Source organism: Ursus americanus, chromosome 7, assembly GCF_024610735.1.
Source record: "Ursus americanus isolate L20-20 chromosome 7, mUrsAme1.1.p, whole genome shotgun sequence".
NCBI classification, from domain to species: Eukaryota; Metazoa; Chordata; class Mammalia; order Carnivora; family Ursidae; genus Ursus; species Ursus americanus.
This window is the reverse complement of record NC_142133.1, coordinates 52931003-52949276: the sequence shown is the minus strand read 5'-3', so window position 1 is coordinate 52949276 and position 18274 is coordinate 52931003. Positions and strand designations below refer to the sequence as shown.

Sequence of the window (18274 nt, the reverse complement as noted above, 5' to 3'; positions counted from 1 at the left end):
TGCTGTGTACATTAGAAAAATAATCCATTATAGGTCCCTGTGCTAAACACAACTGCTATAGAGATGGAGGAGAGTACTGGGCTATGAAGAAATTAAAAAGAAAATAACTCTGACTCGCCCGTATACAATTTCATTATTCTGGGTGAAACTGAAACAATAGCTAATAACTGCCGGTAATATTTACTTAAGAGAGGTCAGTTAAAAAGTGTTTTGACTTGTTTTAGCGAATTTACCAAAAACTTCTTTGTTCTCTGGAATAGCACTGAACCACAGGAGGCTAGCATCTCAGCCCTTCTGTATTCCATAATTTCCATCTGGTCTTAATCGGGTTTTGTGCTAATTACGTTGAACATGATCACAGTGCCTCATAATGATTCAGAATAATTAAATTTGTTATATCCCTCGACATAAATAATAGTTCGATGAAAATTCTGTGGGATAGCATGGTAGACTAGTGGATGGCCTATGCATTTCCATTAAGGTAAGAGAGAATCTTGGATGTGCCTGCCTGAAGAGAACAGCAAAGAGTGTGTACGTTTTACATAGCTTCCCCAGAGTCTACTTTGAAGAACGAGAGCTGTAGCTTTGTTTTTCTGCAGCTTGCTCTACAAATAACAGAATTTCCCCTCCCAACTAGAAACTTTAAAAAGGAAGAGCTTATTTGCTGAGGTGAATTAAGCCAAAACTATTTGTTAGCGCCACCTGCTGGTTACTAGTGAGTACTTTTGTATCTTTAAATTTTCCATCTTGAGGCTATTTTCACTGAATTTTATTAGATTTGGGGTAAAACTTCATCCTTTGAAGTGTTGAGCCACTAAGAAATTTGTAAGGGAAATGTCGGCAGCGAAGTTTGAACACAAATGAAAATAAATAAGATTCTAAAATAAACCCATGTGGCATCACAGTTATATTTTAGACTAATTTTTCTACACCTGTGTTTCCATATCAAAGGCGTCTGGCCAGAAGGATCCGACGGGACCGATATCAATGCACTGGTGCGATCCCACAACAGGAAGGTGATCGCTGTTGCTGATGACTTTTGCAAAGTTCATCTGTTTCAGTATCCCTGCTCCAAAGCAAAGGTAAAATTAATTTAATAAAAACTAGTGTTGTAGGGCCTTTTGTCTGGGGGTATTTGTGTGTGGATGATGAGATGTGTAGAGTTACTCCTCACTGCCTGGGAAGCTGTGGGGCCCGGTGGGGGGCCCAGCGCCACCCATAAGCATCCAGGCCAGCACTGCTCGTTTACTCCTTCACCATTAAGGTCAAGAAGAAGACTGTTACAGGAGACAGCAATGTTTTGTTCATGTCGGTTTATCAGTAATTTTTTTTTAGCAGATATTTAAATGTCTCCTGAACCTACGAAGATATTTTGTTATACATACAATCAATATTACAAAGCTCCTGGAGTCATTTCCTAAATCACCTCCAGTCCTGCCTGCCTAGTACACTCTCCCCTGGCCGTCTCAGCAGAATAGTTACTAAGCTCTGACAAGTATACAAAACTGACATCCAGAAGAGACTATTTATTACGTTATTTTTTTAAATACATGGTCTGACTGTATGGGTGTATGTCCAATTACTCTGTTTTGTTTCTCCCATAGAAATAGGTATTAAAAGGAAATTACTGCTAGCTCCGTTCCTCTGATTTGCTGACTCCGGCTGTGATTTGAATTATCTCCCTTACCTAGTCGCTTCCATTGCTGTAAGCAGGCAGATAGAGAATGAGTTTAATTTTCTGTCTGATTTGTTTCTTCCAGGCTCCCAGTCACAAGTACAGTGCCCACAGCAGCCATGTCACCAATGTCAGTTTTACTCACAATGACAGTCACCTGATTTCAACCGGTGGAAAAGACATGAGCATCATTCAGTGGAAACTTGTAGAAAAGTTATCTTTGCCTCCAAATGAGAGTGTAGCTGATGGTACTCTAACCAAAGCCCCCATCTCTTCTATCGAAAGTGTCATGCAGTCTGATACTCCCACACCACCTCCTTCCCAGCCCTTAAATGAGACAGCTGAAGAAGAAAGCAGAATAAGCAATTCTCCCACACTTCTGGAGAACAGCCTGGAACAGAGTATGGAGCCCAGTGAGGACCACATCGAGGAGCAGAGTGAAGGGGGCAGTGAAGACCTCGGTGAGCCTATGTATGAGGAGCCATCCAATGAGATAAGCAAGGAGCAGAGTGAAGCCCCTCTTAGTGAGGACCAGCAAGACCCCTCACCCCTGTCTTAACACCAGGACTTCAGTGAGACTCTCTCTCCTCCTTCAGCTGCATGGGATCTTGTGACAGAGTTCAGGTAACAGGCCGGGGAGTGATGGAGATCACTCTGGGTGGAGAGCTGGGTTTCCACACGATGTTTTCAGTAGTCTTACCTGCAGTCTCTCAAGTGCGGCCGACCTGAAGGTTCGGTTTGGTGTGTGTTGAAAATTAACCAAACTTTCAATAGCAGGAAAGACTGAAACATTCTCAGAAATTACCGTGTATGTAAGTGGTATGATGTAAATACTGGAAACAAAAAACAGCAGTTGTATGGATTTAGAATCTGAACAAATTTTCTTCAGGAACAACCCGAGGCATCACAAACACTGTTACTCATCTACTGGCTGAGACTGTGCTTTTTTTTTTTTTTTCCCCTGACGCAGAAAAATCAGAAGAAAACACCACCACCACCCCCCAATGCTGTCTTACTGAGCTATCCTCCCACCTCAAATGTCTAGTGGAAATTTTTTAGTTAAAAACTTCAGTATTGCCACGTGCAGTGGCGTTGCCTTGAGTCCCAGCACCGGTCCCTTCCACGACCGCTAGATGTCCAGATGTGCTAGTCCGCTGTCTGGTGCTGCCTTTTCTAGGTCGTCTGAGGAACAGTCCCTTCGTTTCTTGTGTGCAAATCTGTTTTAGAACTAAGAAAGCAGTGGTTTGTTAAAGAGCTTTTAATGTATATTAAACCATTAATACTCAGAAATAATGGATTCCTCCAAGGATTCCTTTATTGGCCGAAACATTTTTCAATGTTTGGCATTCAAGTGAATGGAAGAAGAAAAACCGCATGCCTATAAAACTAAACTGTAAGAATTACTTGGCTAATTTTAGCTTAGCCTTCTTCATAATTTGTTCCTTTGATAACAGGAGAAATATACAGTAAGTTTGAATTGGTGCTTGAAATTCATTGGTTTAATTTTTATACAGATTATATTGAGGGATAAGACTCTGAAAATTACAAATTCTTTTTTATAAGTATGAATAACAGTCACAGTAATTTTTTTATAAATTGCATACTTAACAGACTTGCTATATATGGTAATTTTTCTCTGGTAGAGTTGCTGTAAGCCTTGCAGTTCCGATGTGGCTGTCCTCTGCTATTTGGGGCAATGCATGTATTATGCATTGGATAGTTTTTTGTCAGATGACTGTTTTTCTTAAGTACGTTTCCTACTATAATTACTGACAAATACGCATTTCCTATATGTTTGTTTGTTTATACATTGATTATAAAAAAAACTTTGTTGTGATTTATTTTTTAACTTGCTGAATTTTTTTTTGTTAGATCATGTTTAGAAACTTTGAATGAGTTCAGAAGTCTTAAGTATGCAAGTGTTTACGTGATTGTGCCATTCCAAAGTGCATCAGAACTGTCATTCCCTTCTAGTATCTTCTCAGGAGTAATACAAATCAGGTATCTCATCATCATTTGGTAATTAATGTACAAACTCCAGTGAACTCCCAAGGACACTCACATTTATATTCACATGCTGTATGTAAGGGTGTGGGTATGTGTGAAGGGGTGAGTGTAGACACTCTGTTCGTGTGTATCTATATAGGAAGATATACGCCACATTGAAAATACTCAGTGTATATCTCTATGTGTATAGGTATATGTCCATGTATATCTCTTTCCTTTTGTTTACAGTTCAAAAAAAACCTCAAAGTAGTTCTCTTCAAAAGAAGAGCTATAGCTTCCAAGCAATCCATCATCTTTTTTCAGTATGTTCTATACATAATTATCAGGCATATGTACTTGCCTGTTAGCAGTGTAATTAAATCATCAGGGCAGCATGTGCTATTCCCTGCGAGAAAAATACTGAGATGAACAAGTAGTTCCAGAAGAAAAAGCATTTCTCTAAGTACCTGGGCGCTACAGCTCTCCATGATAAGCAGGGAGTTTATGCGGGGACACCAGTCACCTTTGGGGTTGCTGTGTACAATGAGATTTATAATCGTGATACTTGGGTGGTAGTTTCAAAAGACACTACTAACGCGCAGAAAGCGTTCCGGCTCTAGCGCTGGCAACTACTGTTTAATGGTCAATTAAATCTGTGATAATGGTTGCAAGTGGGTGGGATTATGAAATTGTAGATGTTTTTAGAAAAACTTGTGAATGAAAATGAATCCAAGTGTTTCATGTGAAGATGTTGAGCCATTTCTATCATGCATTCCTGTCTCATGGCAGAAAATTTTGAAGATTATAAAATAAAATGATCAAAATGTTCCAGGTGTTTTTGACTCTTACTTCATTTATACTGCTCGTTTCCACGACTGTCCAGTTATCAATCAGCTGGCTGCCGCTGGGGAGCCCCCCGTTCTGGTCGGAATGAGCTCCACCTCATAATGTTCGAGGAAATGACTTCTGATGTGTGCTTCCACTTACTAGGGGAATAGCTTCATTTTAATGTCATGTCTACACTTTTTCTCTAATGTTTAACATTGGATAATCCTGGCGATCCTGGTTACCTGCCTGACCGACTCCTGTCGCTGCCTCCGCGCTGTCCGCCTTTGTGAGGTCCTGTCCCTCAGCAGGGCCCCGCACGCCCGGCTTCCTCCGTCTCTCCCGCGGTGCATAGGGACACAGCCTCTGCGCCACAACCATAAATGGGCTGCTACGAATTTTTCTTTCTGAAAAATCAGTTTGGGAGCATTCCATACATTGCTTAGTTTTAAAAGCATGGAAATGATGGGGTTTTTTCATCGTTACCTTATTCGTCCTTGGTGACTATGAACATATGTTCCCAGCCCCTCCTACACTAACCCCTGAGAGGCTACCCTGGGGCAGGAATTTCTCTTCTACCAATTCAGAGACAAAATGGCTTGACAGGCGTCAGAACAAACCCAATGGACAAAGTGATTTTTCCTCTCAATAAAAAAAGATCCAGAAAGGGGAAATGATGAAATCGATTTTAAACACACTGATATGTTTGGTATAACTTCTAGAAGGAACTAGGTTTCCAGCTTAAAGCTGGAACTGAAATGAAGGGAGTGAGTTTAAGAACATGTTTTTAGGACAAAGATGACAGGCTTCAAGAGCAGTTAGGAAGGACCTGGGCCAAGAAGAGCAGCCAACGGAGGAGCACCTGTGTGGCCAAGCACGCCTCCAACAGCCCCGGCCTTCGTGTGGTGCTGGGGGAGCACTACCCTGTAGGCAATGGGATGGGGGGGGTTAACCAGTGGCTCATGTTCCTTTACTTAGATAACGGTCATGCCAGGATGTCATGTTTTGTAACTTCAAAGCTTATGCTTCTGCCACCCATACTAGGAGAAAGACTGGAGGAGTGCCACAGGGGAGAAAGGGACAGAATCTCAAGCAGGCTTCCTGCCCAGCGCAGAGCCCGACATGGGGCCCGATCTCAGCACCCAAAGATCATGCTTGAGCCGAAATCAAGAACTGGACGCGTAACTGACTAAGCCACCCAGGTGCCCTGAGAAAGACCTGCTTTAGAAATGGGGAGGAAGGAGGAAAAAATGAGGGTAAATATTCACGGAGAATCTGGAAAGGAGCTAGGGAAACAAGAGGGCCTATGTCCACCTCCATCTCTATTCCAGGAGGGGTGGGGCGAGACGCCACCCACAGTGACACTGCACCTCTGTCCCCAGCACGGAAGCAGGTGCTGCCGGAGGAGCCTCTGCCTGGACCCCAGGACTGCAGTCCTCAAGGACCACGGAAAGGTCTCCAGGCCTTTTTACCAAAAAATAGATGTAACCCTTTGTAAAGAGGCAGTTCTTGCTCTCCTCACAGGGTCTCAGATCGTGTTAAATGTTCTGCTAATCGGCTCACCTTTTCCAAAGAAAACCTAAATTTCTACTCTATGGTCATTAATAAGTCCCTACAATAACAATGCTCTAATATAAAGAAGGCAAAGGAATAAAGAGAAATAATCCCAAACGGAAAAAAAAAAGTGTCACTGACTCCTCTGAAAATGTCAGCCTGTTTCATTTCTGTGTCCATGGGTGACATTCTCCAGAGACCATGGCTTCCTGAACTGAATACATTTCTGTTGGGTTTTGTTTTCTGCTTTAGCCAATCCAGAAATCTGGCAGAGAAACTGGTAACACTGTATGTGGACAAAGACACGAGATGGGCGAAAACAAAACACAAGTGCTCCACGGCTAAAACGGCACCCCCGCACACCCAGCTGCCGTTCAACAGTAAGAGCTAGTCCTTCACGTCACCCAGCTTCCTGTATGCTAACTCGTTCGGTTCTTCCAGCAATCCTAAATTTGACTCTCTCCATTTTACGCACAAGGCAACTTGAGGAACAGAGAAGTCGGGTCACACCACTAGGAAGAGGCTGAGCCGAGACTGGAGGCCAGGTCCTCCTGCCCCTCGAGTCCCTGCGGCTGCCCCGTGCCCCACTGCTAGAGTACCGCGGAGGGGTCAGTCCTGCCTACTACAAGGAATGAACTAGGTTAAACGTGCTGAAGTGCTGAAGAGCCGCGTAAGGAAAAGCTACAAAGCGACTCGACCTGAAAAAGGCCGCGCTGGGCTCTGAACAGAGGCACAAAGCTGAAGGGACCATCCTCATGCACAAGTCCCCTCTCCTGCCACCCCCGCAACCAAAGCAGAGGGCCGAGAAGCTTCCAGGCCCTTACACCATCCTGTGGCACCTGCTGCCAGCAACTGCCTGCTCTTCCCGGCTTCTTCAGCCACAGCCAGGCACATGTGTCCTCAGTCCCTAATGTTCAGTTTAAACCCGTTTGTGTGGAGACGCTGCTCCCTCGTTTTCCAACCTTTGAGCAATTTCCATTACGCTGAAGAACTTCTTTCTGTCATTAGCCAAGAGCACTCTCCACTTTGTCCTCATTCCCCATCCCACACTTCTCACCACAAGCAAGCCTGGAGGCCCTGCCAGCCCCGTGCTCAGCCAGAGGGCTTTGATCTTGCACCTCCTCTCCCTCGGCCATGTAAACATGTCCTGAAAATAGATTTTCCTCGGGAGCCACCCATCGACCGAGATGAATGCGCATAATTGCGGTGCTGATGGCTACACAGCTCAGTGGGATTACACAGAATCGGCTCCAGAGGCAGGTTTCAACTCCTGGCAGTTTACTTTCACCAGATCTCACTAAAGGAACCAAAAACGGGGCAGGGGTAGAAGAAATGGCCTCAGGTAGGAAAAACCACCTGTTCAGCAAAAAGCAAAGCCTTCATACCCGGTCATCCTGTGTCGTTCTTGACGTTCACGTAGCCACCGAGCCAGAGCGCATCCTGGGAAAGGGCTTGGAGCCTGCCCCTGCCCAGCGGCGCCCCTTCAGTCCCCACTCGGTGGGGCTGACTTGGAAACCTGGTCGGAGCGGGGAGACCGGAAGCTGGCATTCTCTTACCGTGTCAGCTGCAGAACACTAGTTCCGTGAACAGAACTGTAAGCCGGGAGTCCGGAGAAGCCAGGTCCCCTTCCTTGTATAGACGTCAGTCTCTGCTGCAACTACGTACTGCGGGGCCAGCACCCTCCACGCGGTCCCCTGACTCCCAGGGTGCACGTATGGGACTGGGGCCAAGGGAGTCGTCCACACAGCAGGGGTGTGCTCCCGGGCTGCGACGGGCGGGGAGCTGTGCTGGGCTCAGCGGGGAATCCCACGACGAGACAGACACAGCCCTGCCCTCAACGGTGCACGTGACCTAGGAAGGTTGTAAAGACAGGCCTTGTATGGTCTAGAACTGATATATGGCAAAGACAGGTTCCCCCCCAAAATTAGAGAATGAACTACATGCTGTAAGTAGTCTATGATTTGAAATGTGAAAAGTAAATATCCTCACTAAGGAATCTTGGATTGGTCATCTACGGAAACCACCCATCCATTGCTTAATTCTATAACAACATCCAAAAGGTTAAATTTTTATGTTTAATAAATGATGTGGAAACCCTGTAACAGAACACTAAAAAAGAACTACTGACACGTGAAAATTCAGATGGAGCATAAGGGCACTCATTATACACAGAGAAAAAAGCCAGTCTTGAAAGCTTACAACTATATTTCCATTTATATAACATTCTTGAAATGACCCAACTATAGAGGACGGATTAGCGACTGCCAGGGGACAGGGCAGAAGGGAGGTGGGGGGACACACAGTCCGCAGGCACGTGGGTGGGGCCGGTGATCACACACGCGAGCACCGACACCCGCGCAGAGCGCACCGGGTCTACAGTGCGGGTCGCGCGGCACACCTGTTCCTGTCGCGGCGGGTACACGTTCTCTCCCACCTCACCCCCCGGCGACACTGAGGGCAGGGCTCACCGGACTCTGTCCTATGCCTGAAACCTGCTGTGAGTCTACCTATTTCAAAATACAAAGTTTAAAAATAAGGATGTAGGAACCTGACCTTCCCTCGATGCTTCTGAAGGGAATGTGGAGGAAAACGGGCCTTAATGCAACAATCTCTCCGGGAAACTCCTGCCCTGTGCCCTTGAGCTGCTCCGCCTACAGGTCACGTAAAACCTTGCCGCTCGTCCAACCGCTCTCCACGCGGGAGCAGGGGGGCGGGGGGGGGGGCGGGGTGCGGGAGCATTCCTGGGGGGGACCCCAGGCTTAGATTCTGGGACGACGCTGAGGCTTCACCTGCTGGAGCGCCCCTCCGAGGACACACGCCGCGGGCCAGATGGCCCTCGGGGGTCCTCCCCCTTTGCTGGGTCATCCTGCACCCCCTGCCTCCTCCTTGTTCCTGGCTGGCTTCCTTCTGACTTATGTGGAAACTCCCTTTCTTGGAAACCCTCTCCTGAAACCCTCGGGGGCTTGGACTGAATCACCTTCCCTACTCAGAACTAATGACAAGAGAAAGAATTCCGCTGCTTAGCCGGCCCGAGGCGGAACGGAGATTAGGTTATCAGACTTTCTCCCTTGAGAGTGACAGGCCCCGGCTTCGGCGGCAAGATCCATTTTCACGAGGCCTACGATTTGCTGCCCACCAATACCTCATCGCCAGAATCATTAGCAGGAATGTTTGCCAGGCTTTGACATTTCCATTTAGAAGATGAATTCATTCTGAGTTGAGCCAGGAGCCCCCCTCTCTCCTGGAAGAATGTGTTAAGACACAGGCCTCATGGGACCCTGGAGCATCGGGAAGATCCAATCCCATCCCCATGGCACACTGGGTCAGCCCTTCCTTGGAGGCAAGGAAGGAATTTGAAGAAAAAAAAAAAAAAAAAAAAAACAACGAAGCTGTGACAAGAAAGCCATTTTTATGGTGGGCTCAGGTTGAGTGTAGGTCTCCCCGTGCCGCCCCCTTCCCGCCCGCCTCCCGGCTCTCGGGCTGCACGGAGAGGGTAGGGCCTTGCCCACCCGGAGCGCCTGAGTCCCAGGGGAGGCGCTCCCTGGCGAGCTCCGGCTCTGCCCCTACCTGCACCTGCTGGGGGACCAGCTGTAACAGCGCCGGCGCGGGAAGGCCGGACTCTCCAGAGGACTGGCTGGAGCCATCACCACAATCATCCGTGTTTGCACTGGAGGCGACGAGCAGCACGACAGATTGCCAGGAAAGCGAGGGAAGCCTGCAGATGGCTCTGCTCATAACGGAGGGCCACCGCCGCTGAAGTGGTTTCTATGGGAAACCCACACATGAAAACAGAAGAAAGTTCTTTTAAATTAAATCACAGTAATTAATCACCTTTTTAAATTAAGCATTATCAAATTTAAACACAGGGATTTGTCGGGGAGGGCAGTCAGGAAAGCGCAGACGTGGCCGGTTTCCCCGGGGACAGCTACGGACAAAGCACAGACCTTTCTCAGGTACGGCTCTGAGCCGCGGCTCTTCACTCCTCCCTGTTGAGTCAATGTCAGGGTCTGTTCTCTGCCCCTCATTCCACGGTGTGAGGGACACACACTGGTGAACACAGGAGGACTGCCAGGGCAGCCTCCGAGGACACGGCCATCCCCGTGCCACACCACAGAGCCAGCCTGTGGTGTGAGGGACACGGGCCATCACTCCTCCCTGAACATCCGTCCTCTGCTGACACCACCGGCTCCAGGCTTCTGGCTTCCCTCCTCCCTCCCTCCCTCCTTCCTTCCCTCTTCCTTCTGACGTGCAGCAGAGCACGCCACCCAAACACGTGCCACTCTGGTACGAGGGGTCGGAGGGAAGCTGGGTGCACAGAGAGCCTTTCTCGGAGCCCCCGTACCTGCCCACAGACGGCCGCTCCACCGGGAACACAGACCACCCCCCCCCGGGAGTGTCTTCAGCCAGGGCAGACTGACGACCATCACAGGAGAGGAGACTAGAAATGGATGCCACTTCCTGACACACTTTGTCACAAACTGTCATACCTCCCATCCGTTCTTCTAAGGGCCCCTTCATCTTCCCTGAAAGTCATTTGCTCTCCCCTAAGAGGCTTTCTTTTATTCAGGGGTCTCAGCCAAGTCAGAAGAATGGAAAAAAGTGATCTTTCCTCCCCTCCACATCCATCTTCTTTCCTATTTTTTAAAGCTTGGTTGGGTGGGACGCCTGGGTGGGGCGGCAGGTTAAGCTCCTGATTTCAGCTCAGGTCACGATCTCAGGTTCGTGAAATCGAGCCCCGAGTTGGGCTCCATGCTGCGCGTGGAGTCTGCTTACGATTCTCCCTCTCCCTCTGCCCCTGCCCACCTCCCCCCTCACGTGCGAGCACACGCACACACGCTCTCACTCTTAAAAAAAAAAAAAAAAAAAGATTGCTGTTTAGGCGTAACTTACGATACACTGCGCAAACCTTAGCGCATCTGTATCCACGCACACGTACGTATGACCCACCCAGATGAAGACCTAGAACAGTCCCAACACCTGAGTTGGCCTTGTGACCCCTCCTCCTGTCAGTACTCCCTGACAAGGCTAACCTCTACTCTGACCCCTGTCACCATGGATTAGTTTTGCCTGGTTTCAACTTTTACACACATGGAATGTTCTGTTGTGTCTGGCTTCTTCCATGGAACACTGTGTTCCCCCTGCTCTTATGCCCCTATGAGCCATCACGGGCTCCTTCCCTCCACACCCACTCTGGAAATAGGGGTGTTTCCCCCATTGTCTCCTCACTTACGTAGACTCCCCGGCGGTGGAGCAGACACCATGCTTTCCACTGCCCCTGAATCCTGCTCACTCTCTAATTTATGCCTCCAGACCCAACTGCCTACCAGAATTCTTTACCTAGAAGCCTCATGGACAATCCATTTTTCCCCAACAAAACATGGCCTGCTCTGTTTATCCCCAGTCTTATACCTTCACTCACCCAGAAGCCAAGCTGAGTCATCACTGGAATCACACACACACACACACACACACACACACACACACACGTATGTTGTTCATGACCTGGCCTGAGCCTCCCTCTTTAATCATGAGTCCTGCCATTCCTCTCCCACCTCCTTACGCACATCCAGGATGCTCTTCCCTCAGGCCAAATGCACCTCCCCACCGTGTTCTCCTGGAAAGCATCCAGGCGTGCACTATGATTTTAAACATTGCTCCCTCCCCTCACCCTCCTGGGCCCTGGCTCTGCCTCTAGACAGTTCTGTTGCACTTTGGTTGGGCTCATCATTCTGGGAGCTCTGGAGGCCAGAGACAATGTCACCTCTCTCCGGTCTCTCCTGCCCAACATAGCACCTGGCACAGAGCAGTCAGACAAAGAACAGTCTGTGCTGAGGGTTCCTCATGGTGACAGTGGGGCAAGTCCCCAGTCTGACAGGGAGATAGCGTGCCTGTCCTCAGATAACCCCAGATCTGCTCACAGAAAAGCCTTGTGGGAAAGGACAACAGGACACCTGATAGGCCATAAGGTGAAGAACATACAAGTCAGGGACACCTGGGAGGCTCAGTCAGTTAAGCATCTGCCTTCAGCTCAGGCCACAATCCCAGGGTCCTGGGATCAAGCCCTGAGTCAGGCTCCCTGCTCGGTGGGGAGCCTGCTTCTCCCTCTGCCTGCCACTCCCCCTGCTTGTGCTCTCTCAAAAAATAAAATCTTTAATAAAAAAAAACAAACAAACAAACATAAAACTCGTGAGGAGCTAGAGACAGCCCAGGGAGCGAGGGAATCAGGAAAGAAAACAAGAAACAAGACTTTCAGAGCCTTCTCAGCAGTGGTGGGGTTGGCTGGCAGCACCAAGAAACCCCAGGCCTGAGCGGCTGTTGGGTACAAAGCCTAAGGCACAGCTGTCCTCACGAGTGGAGTCAGGCCGTCCCTTCTGGTTTTAATGGCAGCACCCTCCCCTCCCAACCCACAAGGCCTCCTGGGAAGACCGTATCTCACCTGACTTTCCAAGACCTCCCCGAGGCCTGCCCAAGCTGGCCCAGGCTGGACGGGCCACCTCACCATTCCTTAACTTTGGCTCCCACCGTCCCAGGACACATTTCTGCATGTTACACACCTCAACCCAGCCCCGGCAGTGAAGACTTACCCCAGCCCTCGGCTGCAGCCGTGGCCTGCCTCCCCCCGCACGATCCTTCCTGACGTTCACTCAGGGGTGTCAGGATGGCCGAGTGGTCTAAGGCATCAGACTCAAGCTTCGTTTCCCTGACGTTCACTCAGTAGGTCCTGACTGAAGGAGGGTTGGGCAGATACAAAGTTACAAACCGGTTTTCCAAATGACTGTTTCTTCAGGAGGACATAATTCCAGAGGAGAAAAGGGAACAGACACCAAGTATAAACAAAGGCTCTTCTGTGTGACTCTAGTTAGAATGACAACTAATTGAAAGCAATTTAATGTTGGTTCACGAAAGGTTAACGGGATTCGTGTTTTGGAGATGCCGAACGCAACACAGACTCAGCCAGAAACACAAATCTAACCTTTATTCTCTTTAATTATTCGGTCAGAATAATTTCCTGGGAGCGGGTTTAGTCTCTGGATGGCTTTAATTAAACACCAGTGAACTTTGAAGTTGACATCAACTCATCCAGCTGCAACTCAATTTTCAAATTAATCTGCTAACACAGAGGTTTTGTGGCCAGAGCAGGGGAGAGCTATGGGGGAGTAGGAGATGGGCTTGGAGCCTGACAGGTATTAACTGATTCTGGAACTTCCTCCATCTTTCCCCCACCCTCTCCGATGGCAAGGCAATTCCATAACCTGTGCCAGGGCCTAAGGAGAGGGGCTCGGGCTGAGCTGAGCAACCAAGCCACCTCCTTTCTTGGCTTTTCCCACAAATGCTGGGAACAGCAGACCCCTGTCCAGCCCACCGCCCCCCTTCCCCCGGCCGCCGCCCCGTGCTCTACTTCTGCCTCCTGCCCTCCTCGCACATCACCCCACTCCAGAGACGTGCTGAGACATTTAGGAGTCCTGGTGTGGCCCTCCTGTGGAGAGGTGCCTTAGGAAACACTCCTATCACTGAGCTGCCTGCATTTCAGCGGGTCCCAGCCTCAACCTCCCCTTGTCTGCCTTCGAAAACCCAGCTCCCTGATTCTGTCAGCTATACTTGATGGCCATGCCCAGGCCCTTTTCCACTGCTGACAGGGAGGCGACCCCACCGCCTGCTACAGCCTGGGGCGGCATCAGCCGACTTCCACCAGAACGTGACATTTATACTTGGCCGACCTAGCTTGCGCATGTTGGGCAGCGTAAAGGGCCAGTGCTTTGGCCTTGAGGTACACTGACGTAACCATGACAAAGCGCAAGGTCATGGACAAGGTCATGGACAAGGGAAGGCACGATGTCCCAGGAGGGCATTGTCAGAACTTGAGGGGAAAAAAAAGAAAAAAACATTATCTAAAGGAATGCCATTCCCAGCCACTCTGCTTGCCCTGTTTCCATTAGTATTTGCAACAATTCCCTTGGAAATTCATTCTAACCGACTCCAGACCCTGAACAAAAGCAGCATCCGCCCACCCAACACGTCCTGACGCAGCACGGCGCCCCATGCATCCGGGAACCACACAAAGGTCAGGTTCCCGATTCAAGCTTCTGTAAATGACAGCAGCCAATGGCAGAAAAGGGAAATGACCCATCCCACTCCTGTCCCCACCTTGGGAGGTGGCTGAGCCATCCCAGTTGCTCACTTCATGTAACAAGAGCAAGGGTCAGTTGACGCCTTCACAACAGCATGCGTGACCTACTATGGCCAAAGAGCAAGAAGTTTCCCAGAACAGAAGCCACAGCCAGGGTCCCCCCACCCGCACCCACCCAGGGGCAGCCTGTCCGAGAGCACCAAACCCCACTAGTCACATGGAGCCCCCAGACTGGGACAGGTGAGGGATAACAGCAGAATTCCTAACAAAAGAGTTTCTTGGTCATAACGGTTTATCAACTCTAAGACACTGAGAGAGACCCTGAAAAGGACCTAAAAAATGTTAAGGTGTTTCCTTAAATACGATCACAGTGCTTGCTTACAAAAACAAAGGATCTGATTCATCTTTGGGTCCGTGGCACCGAAGAGCACGTGCGCTGGCACAAACAGCGGGTAGAAGCAGAGGATTAGTGGAATTCCGTGATAACTGTGGGTCAGAGGAGCCCCAGACAACCAAGGAGGACGGCCAGTGACCCTGACAAGAAGAACACTGAGGAAAGGACCCCACTTCCCAACCACACCCAACATGGGCAGTTTTGGATGCTGAAGAGTGATGCAACCCAGGGACGCCTGGGCGGCTCAGTTAAGCAACTGTCTTCGGCTCAGGTCATGATCCCAGGGTCCTGGGACCGACCTCCACATGGGGCTCCCTGACCAGCAGGGAGCCTGCTTCTCCCTCTCCCTCTGCTGCTCCCCATGATTGTCAATCTTAAAAAAAAAAAAAGTGATGCAACCCAGAATATGTGCAAGGTGTCAAATACATGTATTAATTGCTGACAGCAGGTAGTATCACAATTTCTAAACAATGAACCACGCCCCTGGTGTAACCTCTAGCTACTGAAGGTCAAGGGGTCAGAAAATAAGAGGTTTGCATGGCCTGCAACCATAAGAACAGTCTAAAAGACGACTTGGGGAATGGAAACCTCAACACCAGACACACACAACAACCTGTGCTCCTTCTCCACATCTGCCCCCAAGGCCTGGCACCGAACAGCTGACTGCCCAATGAGGGACACCTGACCCAAAAGGAGCCAAAGATTTCTCCTGAAATTTGAGGCTGGTTTCCAGTGACTGGACAACCATTTCCTACCATGTCCAATGAGAAACAGAGAATGACACAGCTGCACAGCCAAAGGGTGACAGAAATGTCAACCACCTTGGTCCCATAAGTAAGACCTAGGAGGCCCAGCTCTGCTTGGGTCCTGGAAAATCCTCTTTCTGCACCGGCTGGTTCTAATACATCTCTGGGACTTGCGATCAGAGATCTGGCTCACACAGGAGTCAGCAGAGACCACTCCCGATGAAGCCAGCCACATGGACCAATGACACTGACAGCATTCTCAAAGAGCAACGAGACATAAGCGGCGAAGGACATGAATACACAGTTTACAAAAAAGGAAAATAAAAATCTTAAAATGAAAGGATTTTAAAAATTAAATTTTAAATAAAAGATATTCAGGGCCGCCTGGGTGGCTCAGTCTTTAAGCTTCTGCCTTCAGCTCAGGGCATGACCCCGGCATTCTGGGATCGAGCCCCACATCAGGCTCCTCCGCTGGGAGCCTGCTTCTTCCTCTCCCACTCCCCCTGCTTGTGCTCCCTCTTTCACTGGCTGTCTCTCTGTCAAACAAATAAATAAAATCTTTAAAAAATAAATAAAATTAAATTAAAGATATTCAATATATCACTAATTACAGTAGAAAGACAATCTTTTAAAAAAAGATTTTATTTATTTGAGAGCGAGAGAACGAGAGAAAGAGTAAGAGCAGGGGGAGGGGCAGAAGGAGAGGGAGAAGCAGGCTCCCCACTGAGCAGGGAGCCCGAGCAGGGAGACCTGAGCTGAAGGCAGACGCTTCACCGACTGAGCCACCCAGATACCCCTAGAAAGATAAGTGAACCCAGAGAACTGTTATCACTTACCTGATTGGCAAAGATAAAAAAAAAAAGTCTGATGGAGCATTTTGCTGGCAAAGGGAGGAGAAACAGGTACCCTCGTCACAGCTGAGCTAGAATGTACGTTGGCACCGCCTCTATTACTGGGGACTAGCTGTCAAAATTGGAAACACACACTCCTTTGGGTTACAGGCCTCACTTCTGAAATTATCCTACAAATACATTCGACAATATGTAAGATGTGAGGGAAAGATCATATATTAAAGCAGTGCTTATAAAAGCAAAACATTTAAGACTAAATACCCATCAAAAGGAGACTAGTTAAATAAACTCTGGTGTATTCATAAGATGGAATACGATTCAGAAAAATGAGGCAGAGAACAATCTCTAAACTACAACTGACTAGTAGGAATGTACAGTACCATTTAGGCAGAAATAAAACAGGCAGAGAAGGAAAATGTATCCATGTATATAAACAAAACACATCTGAAAGTAAACAGAAGAAATGAAGGTAGAGAAAAACAAGGTAAGCAAAGAGAGTAAAGAAATACTCAGGGGCGCCTGGGTGGCACAGCAGTTAAAGCGTCTGCCTTCGGCTCAGGGCGTGATCCTGGCGTTCTGGGATCGAGCCCCACATCAGGCTCCTCCGCTATGAGCCTGCTTCTTCCTCTCCCACTCCCCTGCTTGTGTTCCCTCTCTCGCTGGCTGTCTCTATCTCTGTCAAATAAATAAATAAAATCTTTAAAAAAAAAAAAAAAAGAAAGAAAAAGAAATACTCAAACTGACGGGGCATGTCAATAGGGCACAGAAGCCAAATTTGGGGTGCACTGAAGCACTGGAATGAATAATGACAGAGACAGTGATTACACTGAATGAGGAAATCACACTAAAACTTCTGACAGGGGAGAGGAGAGCTCATCTTCACAGGGAAACGTCAACAACGTAGAAGGAATGACAGAACAGAGAATCCTTTCTTACAACCGCCTTAGTAATAAACACTTCAGTCAAGAATCACCCATGACTCCTACACTGGGTGTAAAACTGCTAGGGACAGGGTATTCCCAAATATCGGCCCACAGATTACTTACTAAGTACAAAGGGGCAAGGGTACCTTGTAACGGAGAAATCTGGCAGACAACAGCTGACTAAAGTTACCCTAACTTCAAATTGCCAATAATGGGACAAACTGGTATCAAGTAACACTTGATATAATGAGAATACCACATCATATGAAGAATTCCTGACAAAAATGTTTAACCTCAATCCAATCATAAGGAGACAGGTAACATAAATCCAAGTTGAAGGATGTTCTGCAAAACACTGCCCTAAAGTCTTCAAACTCTTCAATGAAGGACACTGGGGACTATTCTGGATAAAAAAAGGCTAACAGGACATGGCAAGTAAATATGATGTGTGATCCTTGGGTGGCTCCTGGACCTACAACAAAAACAAAAGTCAACTAGCACTGCTGGCAGGAATGTAGAATGGTAAAGCTGATTTGGAAAGCCTGGCAAACTCCTCAAGAAATTAAACTCGAAGTTACTCTATGACCCAGAAATTCATTCCTAGGTATGTACTCAAGAGAAATGAAAACACAGGCCCATTCAAAAACCTGTACACCAAAGCCCACTAAAGCATTAATAGCATATTCATAGTCAAGATGTGGAAATGACCCACATGTCCATCAACTGATGAACGGATAAACAAAATGTGGTCTATACAATGAAATATTATTCAGCCATAAAAAGTAATGAAGTATTGACACAGGCTACCACACGGCTAAACCTCGAATTCATTACAGAGAGAAGCCAGTCACAGAAGATCACATATCAATGATTATATTTACATGAAATGTCCAGAAAAGACAAATCTACAGAGATCAGTGGTTGCCTAAGGCTAGAGGTGGGGTGGGGAAGGGGAATGACTCAACAGGCACAGGACCTCCTCTTAGGGTAACGAAATGTTTTAAAATTGATTGTGGTGGGGCGCCTGGGTGGCACAGCGGTTAAGCGTCTGCCTTCGGCTCAGGGCGTGGTCCCGGCGCTATGGGATCGAGCCCCACATCAGGGTCCTCCTCTATGAGCCTGCTTCTTCCTCTCCCACTCCCCCTACTTGTGTTCTCTCTCTCGCTGGCTGTCTCTATCTCTGTCAAATAAA

The 18274-nt window shown here is 48.1% G+C and overlaps 1 protein-coding gene across 3 annotated transcripts in view; it reads left to right on the top strand.

The window, feature by feature from the left end:
* Nucleotides 1-4488, top strand: part of EML4 (EMAP like 4) — a 156630-nt gene extending 152142 nt beyond the window's left edge. For all 3 annotated transcript variants that reach the window (XM_045809005.2, XM_045809004.2, XM_087863707.1), the window contains 2 exons: nt 952-1082; nt 1761-4488. In XM_045809005.2, coding sequence (XP_045664961.1) covers nt 952-1082; nt 1761-2234 — 605 coding nt within the window. In that variant the 3' untranslated portion in view covers nt 2235-4488. The remainder of the gene's footprint in view (nt 1-951; nt 1083-1760) is intronic.
* Nucleotides 4489-18274: the final 13786 nt, after the last annotated feature.